At 33.1% G+C, this 19,950-nt stretch overlaps 1 protein-coding gene across 4 annotated transcripts in view; it reads right to left on the minus strand.

Moving 5' to 3' along the window:
* REV3L (REV3 like, DNA directed polymerase zeta catalytic subunit) overlaps positions 1-19,950 on the minus strand; it is a 167,957-nt gene that overhangs the window by 46,445 nt on the left and 101,562 nt on the right. For all 4 annotated transcript variants that reach the window (XM_063098439.1, XM_063098440.1, XM_063098438.1 and 1 more), the window contains exons 13-18: positions 15,382-19,549; positions 10,790-11,700; positions 8,880-8,962; positions 7,436-7,561; positions 3,253-3,445; positions 1,818-1,929 (exon numbers count right to left, since the gene is read on the minus strand). In XM_063098439.1, coding sequence (XP_062954509.1) covers positions 1,818-1,929; positions 3,253-3,445; positions 7,436-7,561; positions 8,880-8,962; positions 10,790-11,700; positions 15,382-19,549 — 5,593 coding nt within the window. The remainder of the gene's footprint in view (positions 1-1,817; positions 1,930-3,252; positions 3,446-7,435; positions 7,562-8,879; positions 8,963-10,789; positions 11,701-15,381; positions 19,550-19,950) is intronic.

A 19,950-nucleotide genomic window follows, 5' to 3' on the forward strand; every position in this document is an offset into this window, starting at 1 on the left:
AAATAGTAAGAATAGAAAAATAAAGACAACAAAACTCTTTAAGAGTATATATTTATATTTTATTCACTTTTTTGTACAGCACCTAGTGTGTGTCATATACACAGTTAACATTTAAGTACTATGTATCACGCAGCAGACTTATGAGTTTTATGTGCATTATTTAATTAATTCTCATATCTTTTATCCATTTCACAAATGTAGAAAACAAAGTTGAGAGTCATAAGCAACTTAAGACAAAAATACAGGGCTGGCTGACTCCAAAGCCTATGTTGAGTAGGTACTCAACAAATGGGGTGAAAGAATGAAATAATCTTGTTAGAGGGTTGCTTGGACTAACATATAAAGGACATTACAAAATTAAAATGCTGATATTTAAGCATTTTTCTTCTCAATAATTTTGTTTACTTTACCCCATTTTTCTTAATGACTAGTATAATTCACCTTAGGGACATTTAAGAAAGTTGCTACACTTGCAAATGATTGACAAAATTCTCAATGTTGGCAGAGAATACTGTTGTTACGAATACACCTAACAAGGAGAAGACAAGCATACAAAGTCCAGGGACATTATTGGATGTGTACTAGCACAAAAAATGGTATTGACTGAAATTCTTACATATTTCATTTGCTAAGTCACTTGCAGAAATAATAATGTGGACAATGAAAGCATCTGAAATGTTGATGACAATCTCTGTGAGAAGATAAAAGGTAGGACTGACAATGGCAAGACTCAAATGTATGGGAATCTATCCAGTTACCAGTGCTACAAATAGTAAAAACTTTCCTCTTTCTCCCTTCCTAGAGTTGTGGGTAGTAGCAGACCATTTCTGATACTCTGTCATTTAATTTTGTTTCATAGAGAACACATTTTCTGGTTTTCTAATTTTCAAAATGGTTTATGTTAACCTATCGGGGATTCAATCAGATGTCGAGTCTGTAGAATATCCTCTTGATCTTTACTGTGGAATATTGTTTGAGTTTTTACAGGAAAGAGTTCAACTATATAAGCAGAACAGAAAGGGATGAGTGGAACAACATGCTTAAGAACAGCCTTTATTTCTACAGCAGGATCCTAAGACTACTTTCAAGCCTGCTTTAGGCACTTAAAAATCTAAACCTAGCAATGAGCAGAAACATTAAGTTCCTAGAAAGTGACATTTAGTAAGTCCATAGCTACCAAGAATTACACTCTTGAGAAAATGCAAAAGATCCACTTTTTAATTTTTAAATTAAAATATTAAAAAAAAAATTATTTGCATAAATTTTGACAAGATTTTTCTATCAACCTCAAGACCAACTACCAAATGGTCAAAAGAGATTTTTAAGGAACTATGTGTACCAGATAGTCCCAAATTTATAAACAAATACATTTATGAACAGATTAGGCCCCAAACCTTTTTTGGAAATATTGGCTTTAGAACTCAGAAAGCATTAAAAAGAAAGTGGTTGTCTTCCAAGATAGAAACCTATTTAATGAACAATACAATTTAATTTTAGTACAGTTCCCCATTATATCAGCATCATAGAAAAATCATACTAAAATCTAACTAGGAAGCTAAAGGCTAAGCAAATATAGTATTTCTCTTTCACTGGCCCTCAATCTAGAGAATAGAATACTGTTTTTCCTATCCCTTATTTGATGGAAATGGTGATGGTGGTCGGGGTGCAAAATCTTCTTTCCTGGAATACCTATTTACTTTTAAGGATCACAGAAAGGGATTTTCTTCCTTCTTCCTTCCTTCACCTATATTATCTACAATAGTATGAAAAGACTCTATGAACAAAAACTGGAAAAATCAGAAAATACAAAACAATACCTCTTTATTATATTTGCAATTTCTTGAAAAAGTGCCTTCTCATCAGCAGCATAGGTAACTTCCAATCCTGTAATTCCAGATCTAATAAGTAACGGAGTCTGATATCTGATATCTAAGAAATAAACAAAATGTTTATTATATATAACATCATTATATTATGTAATAATATAGCATTCCACAACACAAAAGTAATATTATCTGTTACTTGAGTGAAATTGTGCTACCAAAATATTTCAGATTAAGAAAGCATTTCCCAAAGTAAAAACGTAATTAACCCAATTTCTTGAAAATTTCATCAAAGATTTTCTAGTTTAATTTACAACTGAAAATTCAGATTTCATATTTTCAGTTATCCTCCTGAAGTCTATATTCACAAAATTCCCCAAATAATAACATATCACCCATGAAGAAATTTCATTACTTTGTTTCTGTCTTTACTCTTCCAAAAAGGAAGAGCTTTGCTTAGTAGACAACATTTTAATCAGTGATATACTGGAAAACGTTTAACCACCACTTCTCCAGGGAAAAAAAGAAAGCCCTGGTTTGTAGTGCATGCCTATTTCCATAATGTAAAGACTCCCCACCAAGGCTGATTTCAACCTGCCATAGTGACATCAACTAGTATGAAAAATTCATGAAAATTCAATAATTGGCTCATGAGCTGGTATGAGCCAGCTCAAGCACAGAATTGATTAAACTGCAAATTCTTCTACGGTTTGTTCTGTGTTAAGACTTTTTCCTCAGTGAACTGAATTCACCTGTAATGATTACCATTTAAAAGTGTAAAGGGAAGCTAACCAGTTAGCTCAGCTGGTGTTATAACATTAAGGTTAAGGGTTGGATCCCTGTACTGGCCAGCCACCAAAAAAATGAATCAAGAAATAAAACTGCAGAGGAACACTTGGTGTTTTATAAAATGCCTTATAGGGTATACTGTATGAAGAACTTCTGAACCAAAAATATATGTATTTAGAAAGAGATATAAACTAAGTTAGAATATATTTTAAAAGTCTCTTATAAACCGTTAACTTACTCACAGTAGTAACTTCCTAAAGCAAAGAGAAACCCTATATTAGCAAACTACCTGCATATGCATACATTTGGAATACCATCCATTCAATCTAGAGATACATAAACAATTGGATTCCGTATTAACAATTAGTATTTTCTTTAAAAAATACTTAGAACAAATTACATATGGTAATTAGAAATTACATTAAGATCTTTATATTATATTGCTTATCACTCTTAATAGTAATTCAAGTAAGAATAATTAACCTAGGATAAAGTTATAGACAACCTCCTACCCCCATCTCAGCAAACATTTTAGAAAAGAATCCACTTGCTTGGATTAGATCTGCAGCACAGAAATTCTCCCTGTTAAAAGGCTCATCTTAGGGTAGGCAGGCATATCATTGATAAAAATGAACAATACCTTGACCAAAGACTGTGTTGTCTTTATCAATCACTATTACACCCGTGAGTTCTGTTTTTCCTATATCTGGTAATGGAGTGTCAGATGAGATGCAGTAGAACAGAGCACAGATTGGGTCAAATTCAGGATCTGGTTCTAAATCTCGTCTTGTTCGAGCATGTAACTCCACACTGATTAGGGTAAGATTTTGTATCTATAAAAGGAAATAAAAATTATGCTTTAAAAATTTTTTTTGGAGACATGCTCAAAGAAGTATGTTTCACTAAGACCCTAAAGAAATACATGTGTAAAATTACAGAAAAAATAGCCATAAAGGAAAAAGCCACAATTTAATACTCCACAGATTAAAACTAAATATTTTTACTTCCAATTAGATTAAGTCAATTCATGCTTTTATTTTAAAAAATCTGCTTGTGCTGTTATTTCTCAATGACAATACTTAAAACAATTTGTCTAAAATATATACAGTGCCTCTTAATTCTCTTGAGCCTTGCTTGAGAAAGAGAATGACTAGTTCACGCAGTTGTACATTCAAACCAAAGCCTATCACTTTTTATGCAGTTAACTATAGTTTTACCTGTAGTTTAAACTAAAAAAGGAGATTTTTAAGTTTAAAGTTCCTACCTATTCATTTGCTACTACTTGAAGGCTACTTAAATTTAGACTTTTGCATACACTAGGAAGATTTTTAATTATTTTCCTCAAAAAACAAATAAAAAAACCCGTTATGGTATCAATTACACAATAGCCAGATATATACTCATGCACTTTTCCTCAATGACATATAATACAAAAACCTAATATTTGCTTTCCACACTTAATTTTTTATGCTAATAAAAACTCTTCTTAACTGTAATCCTTAGTTTTCTTTCTAAAATTAAGACAGAGGTAGGCAGAAACTCTGAGTAAGAAAAACAAAATATAGGTCAGATTCATGATTATAGCTAGAATTATACTTCATCATTTTACCATGCATATATATCTGGCAATGAAAAATAGACTACTGTTAAAATATTAGTAATTATTCAGATCATATAAATTTAAGAAAGAATTTATATTTTGTATTTATTGCATGCAAACTGTTGAATAAATGTAAATGCAAATCTCTCACTAGTGTTGGGAGTAGAATTTGGTAAATTTCTTTGGCAGATAATTTAGAAGTATATATTAAAATTAAAAATGGACATATATTTTGACCTACCAATTCTACTTCTGAGAATTTATTCTATAGGTATACTCTCAAGTAGCCAAAATATATGCACAAAGATGTTCACTCAAGAGTATAATAACAAAAGACTAGAAAAAATCTAAATGTCTATCAGTTGGAGACTGGTTACATACATTATGTGGTATCCATAAAGGCTACATGCAATGGAATACTGTATAATCTTTAAAATTTTCAAAAGAATGAGCCATATTTGTATGTCCTAATAGGAAAAGATCATTGTAATACATTGATAAGTGAAACCAGTGAGTGTAGTACACTTCTATTTATATAAAAAAAGTAAGCACATGGATAAAAAATTTCTTCAAAGAGACATAAAAAACATAGAGCTATTTATTGCCTTTGGGGAAGGAAACTCCTAGCCTGAGATGGGAGAGAAGCTTTTCATTGTAAACCTTTTTGTCCTGATTCAATTTTTCCAAGTACCTGTAATACTGCATGCATTCATTAGTAAATTTGTTATTAAATCCTTTTTAAAACATAAAGAACATTAATTATGTATATGTAAGGCATAATAAATAGTAAAATGAATACCCACAAATCTATTACTTTCCTCAGAAATACATAGTGCTGTTTCTATTTTTTAAAAAATACTACAAAAAAAAAAAGTGAAATTGGGAGCTAAGAGATAGGACTTTTATTTTTAAAAGGATACTCTTCAGGATTTTGTTTTAAATAATAAGCATGCATTAATTTAGTAAATATAAAAGTTTTAAATAGAAAACCTCTCCCCCAAACCCAAACAAAACAAACCAATCAGTTTAATTAGAAAAGGATGAACATGTGAAAAGACTACAGAGAAGACTGTGAAAACAATTTCAGGTCAAGAGTCTTGAACGTTGATTTATTTATTTACTAAGTCAAATTTCATGCTCAAATTTTGCCTTTTTATTCTTCGATAAAAAATACATTACTGTTCTTAGGAGTATTTTTTAAAGCAAATATATGGAGTAAGGAGATGGTGAGAGAGATGTAGTGAGTGTGACTAGGCAAGAGATAGGTGAGAAAGGGGGACAAAGATTACAACCCTTCTCTTCTGCATTGAGTACTGATATGCAGAAGAAAGATTAGCCCAGGGCAATGAAAACAAAGGTGAAAAAATACTACGGGCACAATTTCCTAGAGAAAGGAACAGTAACGTGTAGATCTTTTTGGCTTATTTCCTGTTTTGTCCACCAGGCAGCTGTTTGGAATGTGCATGGAGATAAGGAAAGTCTGCCAGGAGGAAGAAGCTGTCAGCAACCAGCTAGACCACCTGAAAGATTTTAACTTCAAGAGGGCCCATGATTCTGAAATGGGGTTACATAGAATAAAGTAACAGTGTAAGTAGACAATTATGTTTTTCAAATAATAAGAGAATAATCAAATGTAGTAAGTTTTTGCTAAGGTCTATCAAATTTGCTTTAATAAATATTTATTTAACAAAGTATTTCCTTTTATTTTCTAATTTCAGGTGTGCCTTTGACAAGATATGCATTCATGAGTTTATCACTTAATTTACCTGGGCTTCAGAGTCTAGTACAGGGTGCCAGGTACAAAATAGGAACTAAATGAAAGCAGTTGAATGAAAAAAACACAAACAAATAAGGAAGTGAGAGAAGTGAGACTACGTTCCAATCTAATTATAAAAAAATACAATTCTCAGTTCAAATTTAGGGTAAAATAGAGGACAATATTAAAATTTTTCTCTCAGACTATACTAATCCAATCCTTAGAACAGTTAAAGACAGAACGGACTTGAGAACAAAAAACAAACTAAAAAATTGAATCACAACTTACAGGTGGTTACTAATTCTCTGCTTTAAGGACAAAGACATAAAACAACTGTGTAAACCAGCCATGTCCAATAGAAATCTAATGAAAGCCACATGTATGTACAGCTTTCTAGTAGCCACATTTTTAAAAAAAGTTATATTAATTTAAAGATATCTGAAATATATCTAAAATACTATCCTTTCAATATGTAATTAATATAAAAATTACTAGAGATATTTTACATTCTTTTCTCCATTCAGTTTTTGAAATAAGTATGTGTTTTACATTTACAGCACATCTTAATGTGGATGCTAAATTTTCTATGAAAATACTTGATATATTTAGATTTCATAAAATTTACAGTTGAAAAAGTAGTTTTTGATACCTAAGTTGTTCCAAAAATACTTAAAAGTTTTCCAATAAATGAGTCAAGAATCTGTTTTTAATTCTAAATTAACTGAAACTAAATAAAATTAAAAATTTAGTTCCTAAGTTGTATAAGCTAAATTTTAAGTTCTCAATAGCCATGTTGCTAGTAGCTGCTATGACAGCACACATGTAAACAATAAAAATATACTCTGATTTCCACCTTATTGCCAGTCAGATATATGTTTCAAGTTGTTTGCTGTAATACAGAGATATAGTGACCCATTCACATATTCTTTCCAATTCATACTGTGACTGATGTACATTTTTGTAAGACAATGTCCTAGTCTTTGGCATATAGTCTGTGCTGAGAAGACAGCTGGGTTATATAGAAATTATGTGAATGAATAAATTAATCTTCTTTTGTAGTACTCTCTTATTCACTGAGCCAACCAAACAGAAAATACAAGTAAATATCACATTTAGGATGTGATATAACATTTTAATAACAATCTCCAAATAACAAAATATAGACGTTCCAGTAGTTACAAAATCTTTTCTAATTTTAGCTTCTATAAGCTGAATTTCAGTTATAAGATTTGTGAAAGTGGTGAAACCACAAAGCAGTCTCAGTAATTAATGGAAACTTCAAAAGGTTTTCTACTTTATGTAAATATGTATACAAGTATAAATATATAAAATAGTAAGAATAAGAACAAAAAGATTAAAAATAATAGAATTCAATGTACTCCTCCCTCATAAAAAAATTTCCATACTCATTGTACAGAATAAAACATAATAAACACAATGTATGTGTCCTTACTGTTGCAGTTTTACCTCATGTAAAGCTTTTGCATCCTGTAAGTTTTCTATGCTGACTTTGAAACCATAAGTATTATTTAAAGATGGTCCATCAATCTGAGAAGTTTCTTTCTTTGGGGTATTTACTGCTGCAAATTGATTCTATTAAAAAAACACACACATAGCCAGAAAAAGATAAATAAGCAATCATTTTCTTTCTTTTGATTACTTATTCCCTCTTAGATTACATGCTTTATGTATTTAGTAATAAATGATAAACTAGTATCATCTCTTTAAGTCCAAGAATAACAGTAAATGTTTAAAAAACACTCTTTTCATGCTAATAATTGAAGATACCAGAACTGGATATAGGTAGAAATATTTGATATAATCCGGAAGAAAACCATATGTTGATCTTTGAGTTTACAAGCCCCCAATACTGATGAAAATTACTCTTGTAAAGAGTTGACATTTATACCATATATAGACATTTATCTTGATCTTTTGTGGAAGTAAGACAAGCAAGGAATCAAAATATTTGCAGCTATTTTGGCTAAAGTTTGGAAAAGATTTGAAATTCTGAATTTGTATTTAACCCTAATACAACATGTATCTGAAAGATGAATTAAATAAAACAACATAATCTTCAAGGATTTAGAAAAAATACAACCATTCCATTACTGAAAAAAAAAATATTTTTTGATTTCTAAATCCATTAAATGTTTTCCCCAAACTGTTGATTTATATTTGCAACACACTGGAAAAATACGCAGTTTGTAATTCAACAATACTGTTTTATAAATGAAAGTTTAAAAAGCATAATCTGAAATAGAAATACTAAAAGATATTTTATATATTTAATGATATTTGTGAGAAGTGGCCAATAAGGAAGTGATTTCGATCATATATTTCCAGGGATACCTGTCTAATGTAAACTTTCTTTCATACAACCATATATTTCTAAGTTAAGTACTGTCATTTTTTTTTAGTATTTGAAGAAAAACATTTATGACTTTTCAGAGTTTCAGTAGTAAATAACATTGCTTTCCTGCTACTTAGTAAAATAAATTGAAAAAATTAATAATGTTATATCTGAGAAAAAGTAGTAAACCAAGAAAAAGGATATATTTTTGGTGGGATCAAAAATCACTTACTTGAGCTCTGCTGTCATTGGATTGTTCTGATTTTGCCAGTAATCAGTTAATGTATTTGTATCCTCATAATCCACATTTTGGCTATCATATTCACTTTCTCTGTAATATTTGTATTTACATATAAGAATCTTTTAGATCCCAACAACAACAAAAAAAAACTAAAAAAAAAAAAGGCAATTTCTTGTTGTCTCAAAGATATGTAAATAATGATGCAAAAATATAAGTAATAAAATTTTAAAAATTGAGACACAAAGTTATTGATTATCTGACATCGAAGAATAAGACTGGATCTTCCACTGATTTTTAGACATGTTTAGTATAGTTACCTTCACTTGCGTTGTTAAGAGTACTCTTCTAAGAGTGTCAGTATTACTTCCTTTTTTATTACTCAACTTCTGGGTTTTTGGTTCTGTAGAAAGAAATTTTATATTTAAGCTACATATGAAAATTACCTGTTTCTGTCTTTAAAAAAACTTTTGTTGTTACCAACACTTAAGTACCATTCGTAAGTACTGTCCTATAAATTCCCCCAAAGACTTCATAATTTAAAAATGAAACTAATTCAAGACTCCAATCCCCATGAAATAACATTTTGTATTTTTAAATAAACACACTTAGATTTTAATTACCAAGTTTTATACCTCAGCCATTATCCTAGGGAATTAATTCATTTATGTACTTATCAAATATTTATGAGGAAGAAAAGACATAGTCTCTGCCCATATGTAATCTAGAGAGAGAATTAGACATTCATCATATATATGCAGAAAAATATAATTATAACTGGAATAAGTACAACCAAGGTGAATATAATTGGGGATTTTTATCTAGTCAAGGAGGTTAGGGAAGCATTCTCTGAGCTGAAATCTGAAGATAGAGTAGTAAGTAACAGATTGGGGATCTTCTCTGATTATTGTGCAAAAGAGCTGGACATTGCTTGGAGTGGATAAGAAGGCTAGTGCAGAACCCCAGATGAGAGATTATGACAGCTTGGCCTAAGGTGTGGTAGTAGAGGTAAAATGAAGTAGACAGATTTGTATTATTTAAGAAATAAACAAGTGACAGGACTTGGTAATGAACTGGAAAACATGGGGTGGGTACTGAGGGAATAAGGTGGATGTTTTAAATAAACTGCATGCTTCTGACTTGTGTAACTGACTGAGAGATGGTAGTACTATTCATTAAAATAAATAAAACTGAAATACAACCAGATGGGTTTCTATCTGTGGGTATATATATGTGCGTAGTGTGTATGAGAATGTTGGGGAGGTGGTGGTGAATATGTTCAGTCAGATCATGAATTGATTTTAAAAATACTGAACTTGTGTTGCCTTTGAGCATTCAAATAAAAATGCCAAACAGGCTGCTAGATACAGTGTTCTGGAGCTTGAAATAGAGTTCTAAATTGGAAATATAAACTTGTGAGTTATTTGTAGTAAACCAGTGGGAAGGAATTAGATCATTAAGGGAAGAATAGAGAGCAAAGAAGGCTTAAGACCAAGCCTTAGTAAACTTCAACATTTAGATAATAACTGAGAATAGTGAGATAGGTTCAAAGGAAAGTAAGTAGGAAGAAACAGAGAAGTCGGTGGAAAGCCCAGGGGAGAAGAAGCTCTAAGAAGGAAGGTGTGGTCAATAAAAAAATGGATGCTTAGGGGGCATGGGATAAGAAGACTGAAAGTCTTCCACTGGTTTTAGCTATAAGAAGTATAGTATTGGGAATCTTTACAAGAGCCATAATGGTGGAATGATGGAGGCAGAATTCAATTTAGAGTGGGTTGAGAAATGAGTAAGAGGCAAATAAATGGAGTTGTCAAATTAAAGAAATCTTTTAAGAAATCGGCTGTAAGGGGAGGAGAAAGAGTAGAGGCTGCCTAGAGATGTGACGTTATGGGAGGTTTTTGTTTTACTTCTATTTTAAAAGGTGAGAGAGACTTGAGCATGTGTAAAAATCAATGGGAAAAACTGAGTTGAGAAGAAAGTAAGGTTTCTGAGAGGGTTCCTGTATTTCATCCAGAAGGCAGGAAGACAGGACGAAAGCAGATGTAAGTAGATTTCATAGCAGAAAGATGAAATAGTTTCCATGTGACGACTTTCCAAGACATAACAAAATAACAAAATCTCTTATTTGCTATCACCTCATTTAAAAAGCTCTGACTTTCATTACATGGTCTAATGTCTTCATTTCTATCTTTGAAAAACAATTACACAGACTTTCTGTTATTTGTACACTTACCTGTTGATAAAGGGCTAAGACCAGTTGCTTCAGGAGGCTTTTCCAGAAATTTTCTCTGTTTAATTGGGGTACTATGAAGGCAAAGTGATTCACATTTCCCAGTTCTTTCCTTAGCATTAATTGGAGATATCACTAGAGGCTCCTGAGGTTCACTGCAGGGGCTATTCTGTATAGCATCTTTTATTGGCTTTAAGAAGTTCTCAACAGCCAGAGAAGACAGCTCCTTTACTGGTGATGAAGGTCTATCATTTCCATTTAATACTCTGGAATCTAAGGATGTTGCCTGTTGCCAAGGGGGAATTACTGGCGAATCCGGGGAGCTATAACTGACATAGTTATCATCATTTTCATCTTTCTCAGGATCATTTGTAGAGGCAACAACTGGTGGCAGTGTCTGATCGTCACTTGAAGTTTGACTACATCCTGTGCTTGGCATTTGTAAAACAATCTGAGAATTATCAAAATCTTCCTTAGTATGTGTTGTAGTGGTGAGTATATGTGGACTTGGATCCATTTTTGGAGGCACTACAGGCTTGTCATCTTGGTTAACCAAAGAGATGAAGTTCTCAGCAGATTTTACAACTCCAGTTGGCTCAGTTTTAGGCAGTTTTTTGGAACGTTCATATTCTTCTTTGGCTTGAAGCCACACTTGAACCAGTTGTCGACTTGGGGCACATTTGCAAGGCATTATCACAATTTTTTTATCTTCAACCATTTTACGGCTATTACTTGATCCTTTATTGACAACTGCTTGGCCATTGCGCAGGGGTGACCCTGGTCTTGGATTCTGAGTCATTGCTGAAAATGCTGTTTTCCACAGGCGAAGTCCTTCCAAGGAAAAGTCTCCTTCAAACTCAGCCAGATCATTTGGAAGTCGAGTTTCTACCATGAGGAGCCGTCCACCAATTTCCCTATAAACAACATATTTTAGAACAACTGTTTCATCTCAAGGAGCAATTACCAAAACATTTAACTCCCTGTGCTAGAGATTGTTAATGTCCCTTTTGGAGTCTTACAAATGCCCATCTCTTTCTCTCCCCACCCCTATTTTACGCAGGTACACTCTATCTTTAGTCTCAGTATGCTTCTTCTTGCAGGCATATGACTATTAGATTAATTTCCTTTGGAAGGTATCATCAATACCAGGGAGAGAATGTATTTTTTGTTTTTAGTCTCCCATGTAGGCTTCTTTCCTTCAAGGAAATGACACAAACAGATTTCTTTCCTCTATTAATCTTAAGCAACTTTCCACTGTCACTACACATGGATTAAAAACAATGTATTAATTCATCATTCAGAGACTATATCCCTGGATTTTATCTATAGCTTCTTTCTATATTCTCTAGTATCTATAGTAGTTTAGCAAAGCCAGTCAATTCAAACAATTTTTGTACTCCCCAAATTCTCTCCAACACTAAAATAATCACACACAACTGAGGTCAATTACCATAGTTCCTTCTTCTTTTTACATGGCAGTATTTAACACCAACATAAGAACTTAGGAGGTGGCAGAGCCTATAGAACGCATAGCTTAAATGCTACTAATGTATATGTGGGGAATCGCTAATTAAAAGATAGTCTAGTTTAGTTTTCTGTAGTTATAAACACTAAGTAAAACCTCTTTCTCTAACCCATTGATACTACTCATATTTCTGCCTACTGCAGCAACATAAGTCTACTTTTTCTTCCTCATGATAATTCTTATGGATATGAAGATAGTTCTTAGTTTTTTCAATCATTTCTCTTAGGGCACAAATTCCTGAATGTCCTGGTCACTCTCTAGATAAAACTTAATCAACCGAATTCATGTTTTCTAATTTGGAGCTGAAGGAGTTCTTGTCCTCTTTGTACGGAAAGATTTTGGCCCCTACTAGTTAACTTGAGAACAAGCATCTAGCACCTTTCCTGTACCCACTTCCTGGCTATGTGAAAAATCAGAAACATAATTATTGCTGTGAAGGAAATAAGTGCACATACCATGTGACCACACTTAACTCTAATACTAATGATATATAGGTCATAATGAAGTCAAGAATAACAAACTGGTGAGGTGTGGTGAATTACGCTTTCTTGCATATTGTCAGCAGCATGGTAATTGCTATAACTCATTGAGGAAAACTTTTGTAATGTATATCAAGAGCCTTAAAACTTTCAGTAATCCTACTTCTGGGTCTATAGGGAAAAATTCCAAAATATAAGAACTGCTTTATGAAAAGATATTAATCACATAATTTATCTATAGTGGCAAGACAGGAAGTAACCTCTAAGTCCAATAATATACACAAGATAGACTATCATACAGCTAATTAAAATGATGCTTCAAGAAACTCACACATTTGGAAAATGTTCACAATATAAAGTTAATATAATTTGGATACAATACTGTGACTACAGTAAGATCACACTTCACAAAGCAAAACAAACTAAACACTATACGTATTTTAAAAACTAAGAAAACACATTAAGATAATTATGGTGGCTGTCACTAGGTAGAGAAATAGTGTGATTTTTATTTCTTTGTCTTTTATGCTTCCTGAATTTTCTATATTGAATACATAGTTTCATATTCAAAAAGCAAAAGTGATTTTCAAAAGGGACTATCATCCTTTTATTTTAGCTGCAAGACAAGTGTCAAAGATGGACAATAGCAACTAGCAGCAACACTAAGTTAATGACTAGCACATGATAAATTTGGTAACTAAAAATTAAAAAGATACCAGTAATCACTACTGATAAAGTCAAAGCCCCAAAATGATGGAAACAAATGTCTAAGGAATAGACCTTAATATATTATAGCAGTGAAATGAGAAAAAAGTCCCATGCAGGTACTAAGCAAACAAAATTGTGTATTGAGAAGGGAAGGGAATGATTCTGCCTTTTATTTCAAGTCATTATAGGAGGGAACTTCTATATTTCTGAGAACCTTTTCTCACTCCCACTTTTTAAAAAAATTTTATTGTGTATATTTAAGGTATACAACATGATGTTATGAGATACATATATAGTATAGTTATTACAGTGAAACAAATTAACATATTCATCATCTCACACTCTCACCCCTTTCTTAATTAAACTTCTATAGGAATTATTGCTAATCTGCTGGGTAAAAGTCTGGCATTCATTGTGTCTTTAAAAAATTTTTTTTGTCTAGGGCCGGCCCGTGGCTCACTCGGTAGAGTGCGGTGCTGATAACACCAAGGCCACGAGTTCGGATCCTATATAGGGATGGCCGGTTTGCTCACTGGCTGAGCGTGGTGCTGACAACACCAAGCCAAGGGTTGAGATCCCCTTACCGGTCATCTTTTGAAAAAAAAAAAAAAAAAAAAAAATTTTTGTCTAAAAAAGACTTTTTAAGTGCAGTTTTAGGTTCACAGCAAAAGTAAAAGGAAGGTATAGAGATTTCTCATATATCCCCTTCACCCCCACATATACATAGCCTCCCCCATTATCATCATTCCCAACCAAAGTGGTACATGTGTTACAACTGACGAACCTACATTGACACATCACGATCATCCAAAGTCCCTAGTTTATATTTGGGTTCACTCTCAGCACTGTACATTCCATGAGTTATAAAAACATGTGCCCACACTGCATCTTTTTTTATTAAACGAGTCAGGATGCTGCTAAAGGTCAGTGCATACATGCAGTGTAGCCTCTGCCTTAGTTGGCTCTTCATATCTCTTTCCATGATTTAGATTAAAGCAGGACTAGGGTTAGCAGTCCCAGTTATCCTCTTCTACTTCTGACTGGATGGCTGAAATGAACTTCTTCTCTCTACAACTGGTTAAGAATATGGGATCATAGACATAGGGACAGGAACAAGAACCATCATTTAAAACTCCTGGATTAAGCCACGTTTTCCAACTTAGCTCTTACCAGATATACTCTAACTTGGTGATAAAGGTGGTATAGGATAATTTCTCAGCTACTAATAAATCAACTAGTACTTTGATTCTCATTTTGCTATTTGATGTGTATGTGTCTGTTTATCACATCCTTTTAAAGATTCTTAAAGAAGAGATAAGAGAAACCAAAGCCAATTTGCACACCTAACAACTATGTAAACTAACAATACTAACACTATGATTAAAGATGTTGAAACTACATGAAAAGTGGTTTATACTAGAAACAACTTAATCTTCATTTAGAGAACTATGATAGGAGTACTTTAAAACATATATATGTTCATTTTCACTTTTTAATAAATGAAGTTCTTTCTCAAAAGTATAAAAGTTTGACATTTAAAAAATAAATACCATTTAAAAATGATCTATGTAATAATACTTTTTAAAGTATTAAGACATCCTTCTTAATTTTGCATCATGTCACAGTGAGCCTCTGTGCTTCTAATCCTGAATGGAGGCACAGTGTTAGATAATAGTAGATCCAAGTCCAATTCTCATCAATTTAAATAAATTTTTCTAGGTGCAACCGAATTTTCTTAATAAGTCTATAATTAAGAATAGTTTTCACAACAATATACTTATAAATACAGTATCACAGACAGAAAACTAGTAGTCAGGTAACAAATGTTATATACATTATAATTATTCAGAGTGATTCAAGAGAAGAAAAATAATTCTGATTACCTGGGCTTTTCTGGTACATCAGAAGGATTACTGCAAAATGGTTCCTGGTAAATAGTTTCTGAAAGGTCATGATCCAACAAAGTTGCCATAATTTCTTCCCTACTTGGTGGGGACATAAGGGGTTTCAGAATGTGAGCAGCTCGAGGTGTGAAACTGCCATTTTTAGATTGTGAGGGAGAGCTGGTAGACCTTGGTGAACTGTCAGGAGTTGATGTCAACATATCATTGTTTCTTGAAACGTACAATTCTAAATCTTCAGAGGCTGCATCCACAAGTTCACCATCAGGGGAAGAGAGTATTGTAGTAAAAGAGGTATTGACTGAATCAAGAGACTGTTCCATTTCCTTTCCTGGGTGACCTTGAATCCAGTCTGAACTGCTTGGCTGTGGGAGGCTAAGAAACACTTCTTTGCTTACTGAACTCCTATTCAATCTGGATTTTTCATTTAGACAGTCCTCTGCTTGCTGGACACAGAAAGAATCCATTATTGAATTAGACCGAGTTGTTAGAGGATGAAAGCTATTTTTCCACAAGTTGCGGCAATGATGCTCATTGCTGTCTATGGATGATTTCTCAAAAAGTTCAGGACTTAAAGTACCAGATCTAATCCATGAGGTTGAGTCTGATGCATGATGATTGTCTTCATCACACTTCTGGTTGTCATGATTTAAAAACTCATTTTTTTCTATAGCTTGTCCTGGGAAAAGATCCTGAACAGCATCACTTAGGAATTTCTGAGGCAAGTTCTGATCAGCTGGGACAAACTGACTTCCAGAATAAAAGCTACAAAATCCAGTCTGACCTATTGTGTTAATATCAAAATTATAATTATGTTCAGGAGACAAGCTATCCTCAAGTGAATAACAACTTTCAAAACCTGGATCTGAAAAAAAGATGGGACTATCATCTGATAGGGAGTTATCTATCTGGCCAGAGTTTTGTAAATTTAGAGAGTCTGCTTTTAAAAGTTTGGGAATTTTTTCTTTAGGTTTTGTACTTCTGGGAGTTCGAGGTTTTCTTGGAGATGTTATCGATCGTGTCCGTTTATTTGCTTTGTTATGCTCAAGGGAACCAGAAATATTTTTGTTTGGTTGATGTTTATTAGATAATGGGTCTTGCATAACATTTGTATTTTGTGCTTTCTGCTGCCTTTTTTGTAACAATTCTTTTAGAACTGCCAGTCCAGACTGTCCTTCACCAAAAGCTGAATGTGTTGACACATTTCGATTTTTACAATGAGACAGTGCTTTGGTTTGTGAAATTGCTTCTGATGATGACCTTTGTTTTACCCTTTCAGGTTTAAAGTTTGACATATCTAAAATAAAGCCTTGTTGTTTTTGCTCCCATGCTATTTGTTTTACTGGACTTCTCAAAGAAGTTACAAAGCAATTATTAGGCATTTGGCTGTCCTCTGAAGCTGCATTTCCTGGAGGACAAGTTTCACTGTGCTTTGACTGTTCTGCCATGCACACAGTCTGCAGTTGACTATCTCTGCAATGCAAAAAATTAGGGGCATATACTTGGTCTGGCTTTGATTCTAAGGAATTGTGATATTCATTTAACTTTCTGATAGATGACAAATAGTTTTTTTGTATACTTGCATTCTCTTCTGTCTTTGGAGACATTATACCCGAAGATATCTGTGTATTCTGTGCTACCTGAGACAAATGGTTAGGAAGGTCAAATACATTTTTTTGAATCAAGGTTGATTCCTTTAGAGTAAACATAGCACTTTGATTATGAGACCTCTGAACATTAATTTTTGAGATTCCAGGTCCAATAGAACTACAGACAACTGATGCATGCAAATCATCTCTTGAACTGGGGAAAGTTTGCAAATCTACAGACCTCTTGTTTCCTAAGAAAGAAGAAAAGCAGCCAGATAACTTCTGTTGTGCATTAATTCCAGTGGGTAGGGGAGCAGAAAGGGGATGATCTACAGCAGAGCCCATAAGTGACACATCCTTCTGTTTAAAAAGTAATTGAGAGTCTCCAGAACTATTTGCAAGCTCAGACACATTCTGGTGTTTCAGCACAAACCTAACTTCAGCACCAGACTGAGATTTGACTTTCTCATCCTTAAGGGTTATGTGTTTTCTTGATGTACCTTTCTCATTTGTTTTTTGCTTCTGTTTTGTTCTTGGTTTCTTTTTTCCATCATCTACTAGTTTACTTGTCTGATTTCGTCTGTTTCTTTTCTTATTAACTGCAGAAGGATTAATAAGCTTTGCTTTTGATTTCTTAACCTGTGTTCTTGCTCGACTATTTTTTCCTATACGAGAATTAATAGTCTTACTACCATGTGCATTAGGACCCTTAAAAAGCATTGCTTCTTTTTCTGTAGCAGCCAAAATTTCTTCAGCTCTTGGATCAGTGGGAGACCAGCAGCGAGGTGGTGAAGAATTTATGGGACTTGTGCTTCTCTCAGAAAGAAAACCTAGTTTGGACATGACATCACAATAATTCAAGTCACAGTCTTCGGTTTCAGCATTGTAAGATGGTGAAGGAGGAGAAAGAATAGCATGTGATCGTTTTTTCCTGAAAGACAAAGTTCTTTTAACATTTTCACTATTTGTCCTTTGTTGCTTACCAGTTCTTTTCTTAGCAGATTTATGTTTTGACTTTCTTCTGTGACTTTTCTTTGGTGTTAGTGGATAAATGGGATATTTGGTTGCAGGAGAGTCAGGAACTTTTGGCCAAAAATCCTTCAAAGGTGCAAGCTTTTTATATAGTTCCATCTTTTCCTCTGTTAATATTACTTGTTTTTCTTTAGAGTCTACTTTTCCTAGTTTCACAAGCATATTTTTTCTCCCTCTAAATCTATTAATAATAATATACTTTATGATGACAGGGGGCAGCTTTTTAGATATTTTTCTTCGTTTTCGAGATTTGAGAGTTCCATCTAAACTTTCACCAACTTCCATGGGATGAGGTAGGCTAATTTTTGAGTTGTGTGTTATAAAACTTGACTCACTATCTTCAGTCTCATAATTTACCTTGCGTTTGGCTCTAAGTGTGTATTTATTTCCATACAGTCCAAAGGACTGCTCAGTTTCTAAGGTTCCATCTCCAAAGTGACAGTCTATAAAAACATCTGTAGGTGTTTTATTTTCAAAAGCTCCACGAGTGGCTTTAATTAAATCACTGGCCAATACATTATCCTTCTCAGGATTACTATTACAAGGATTATTTTGTATAAAATTATCTTTTGTGGATCCAGTGTCACTACTGTTGGTAAAAGTCTCCTGATGACTGACAAGATTCTTTTTATTCAATCTTAACCGGGATGGTTTATTGCCAGGTTGTAGTTTATATGTGACAGGAGATAGTTTCTGTGGTCTAGTGAGACAATTAGAAAGAACAACACTGGGAAAAAACATATAATGTGCTGCCTGCTGACTGAGGCTTGGCTTTTCTGTTTTATGTTCTTGAAATTCTTCATATCTAATTTTAAGTTTATTTAGTCCACTTTCATCAGCTATGCTATCAAGAGAATGCACCACAGTTCTATTCTCCCCTGAGCATGACAGCAATTCACAATTTTCAGTTAATGATGAAGGGAATAAACTATTCAGAGTTGTGCTGTTTCCTTTTTCATTTCCTTCAGAGGATAATTTATTTTTTGAATGACTTAAGTCAGAAAAGTTGAAAGAGTTTTTGCCCAGTGTATTCTCACTAGTGTGACAGTTCGCATGTATAAAAGGGACATCCTTTTCAACCTTTCTAATGTTCGTATACTTTCTACTTGGTACTTGTCTTGTAACAGATGGAATATCTTCTTCATAATCAAAAATACTACTTTCACAGGAAGACACTGGGAGGATATCTTTTTTACTACTCTCTTTACGAGAATTTTCTGAATGAACAGTACTGCTTAAAGTTCCAGGGTATTTCATAGAGTAAGTGCTTTCATTTGTAAAAGAAGTGACTGAATTATCCAGACCTTTTTCTGTGTTGTTTGGCTGTGAAAGGTCTTCAATTAGATCTTCCTTGTTCAAAACATGGGAAGAAAGGGCACTTGTGTGTTTACACTGAAAGGTAATCTTAGCAGAAGATGGGGGTTCTAACGTAGCAGCATCTTTGTGAAAGATGGAGGGTTTTACTGATAGCTTGCTGGTTGCAATCACAGAAGAGTGGGTTCTAGAATTTTCGTTATTCAATGGATTGTCTGGAACAAGGAAAAAAAACATTATTTCATTCCCACTCTTTTAATTTTTAAAATATTTTCCCATACCAAGATACTAGCACTATGAAATTATATAAAATTAAGTTTGCATGTTTAAAATGGTTATCTCAACAAAAAGGTCACTCCTATCATTAAGATAATAATTCAGCCTAAATAATCAAGAGTTACTTACAATTATTAATTATTATTTTAAATATGATTCCTTTAATGAGAAATAAATTATATTACTATTCAGTACCTTTGGGGGAATAAGAGAAAAATGCTGTTACTTTTAAACTTTTTCATAAAATAATACACTTCTTTATATTATCACTTTAAGTAAGTTGAGCATATTTCTTACAGTTTCTTATGCTACTTCAATGTTAACACAATAAATTGATTAA

The sequence above is a fragment of the Cynocephalus volans genome, chromosome 5 (assembly GCF_027409185.1).
Source record: "Cynocephalus volans isolate mCynVol1 chromosome 5, mCynVol1.pri, whole genome shotgun sequence".
NCBI classification, from domain to species: Eukaryota; Metazoa; Chordata; class Mammalia; order Dermoptera; family Cynocephalidae; genus Cynocephalus; species Cynocephalus volans.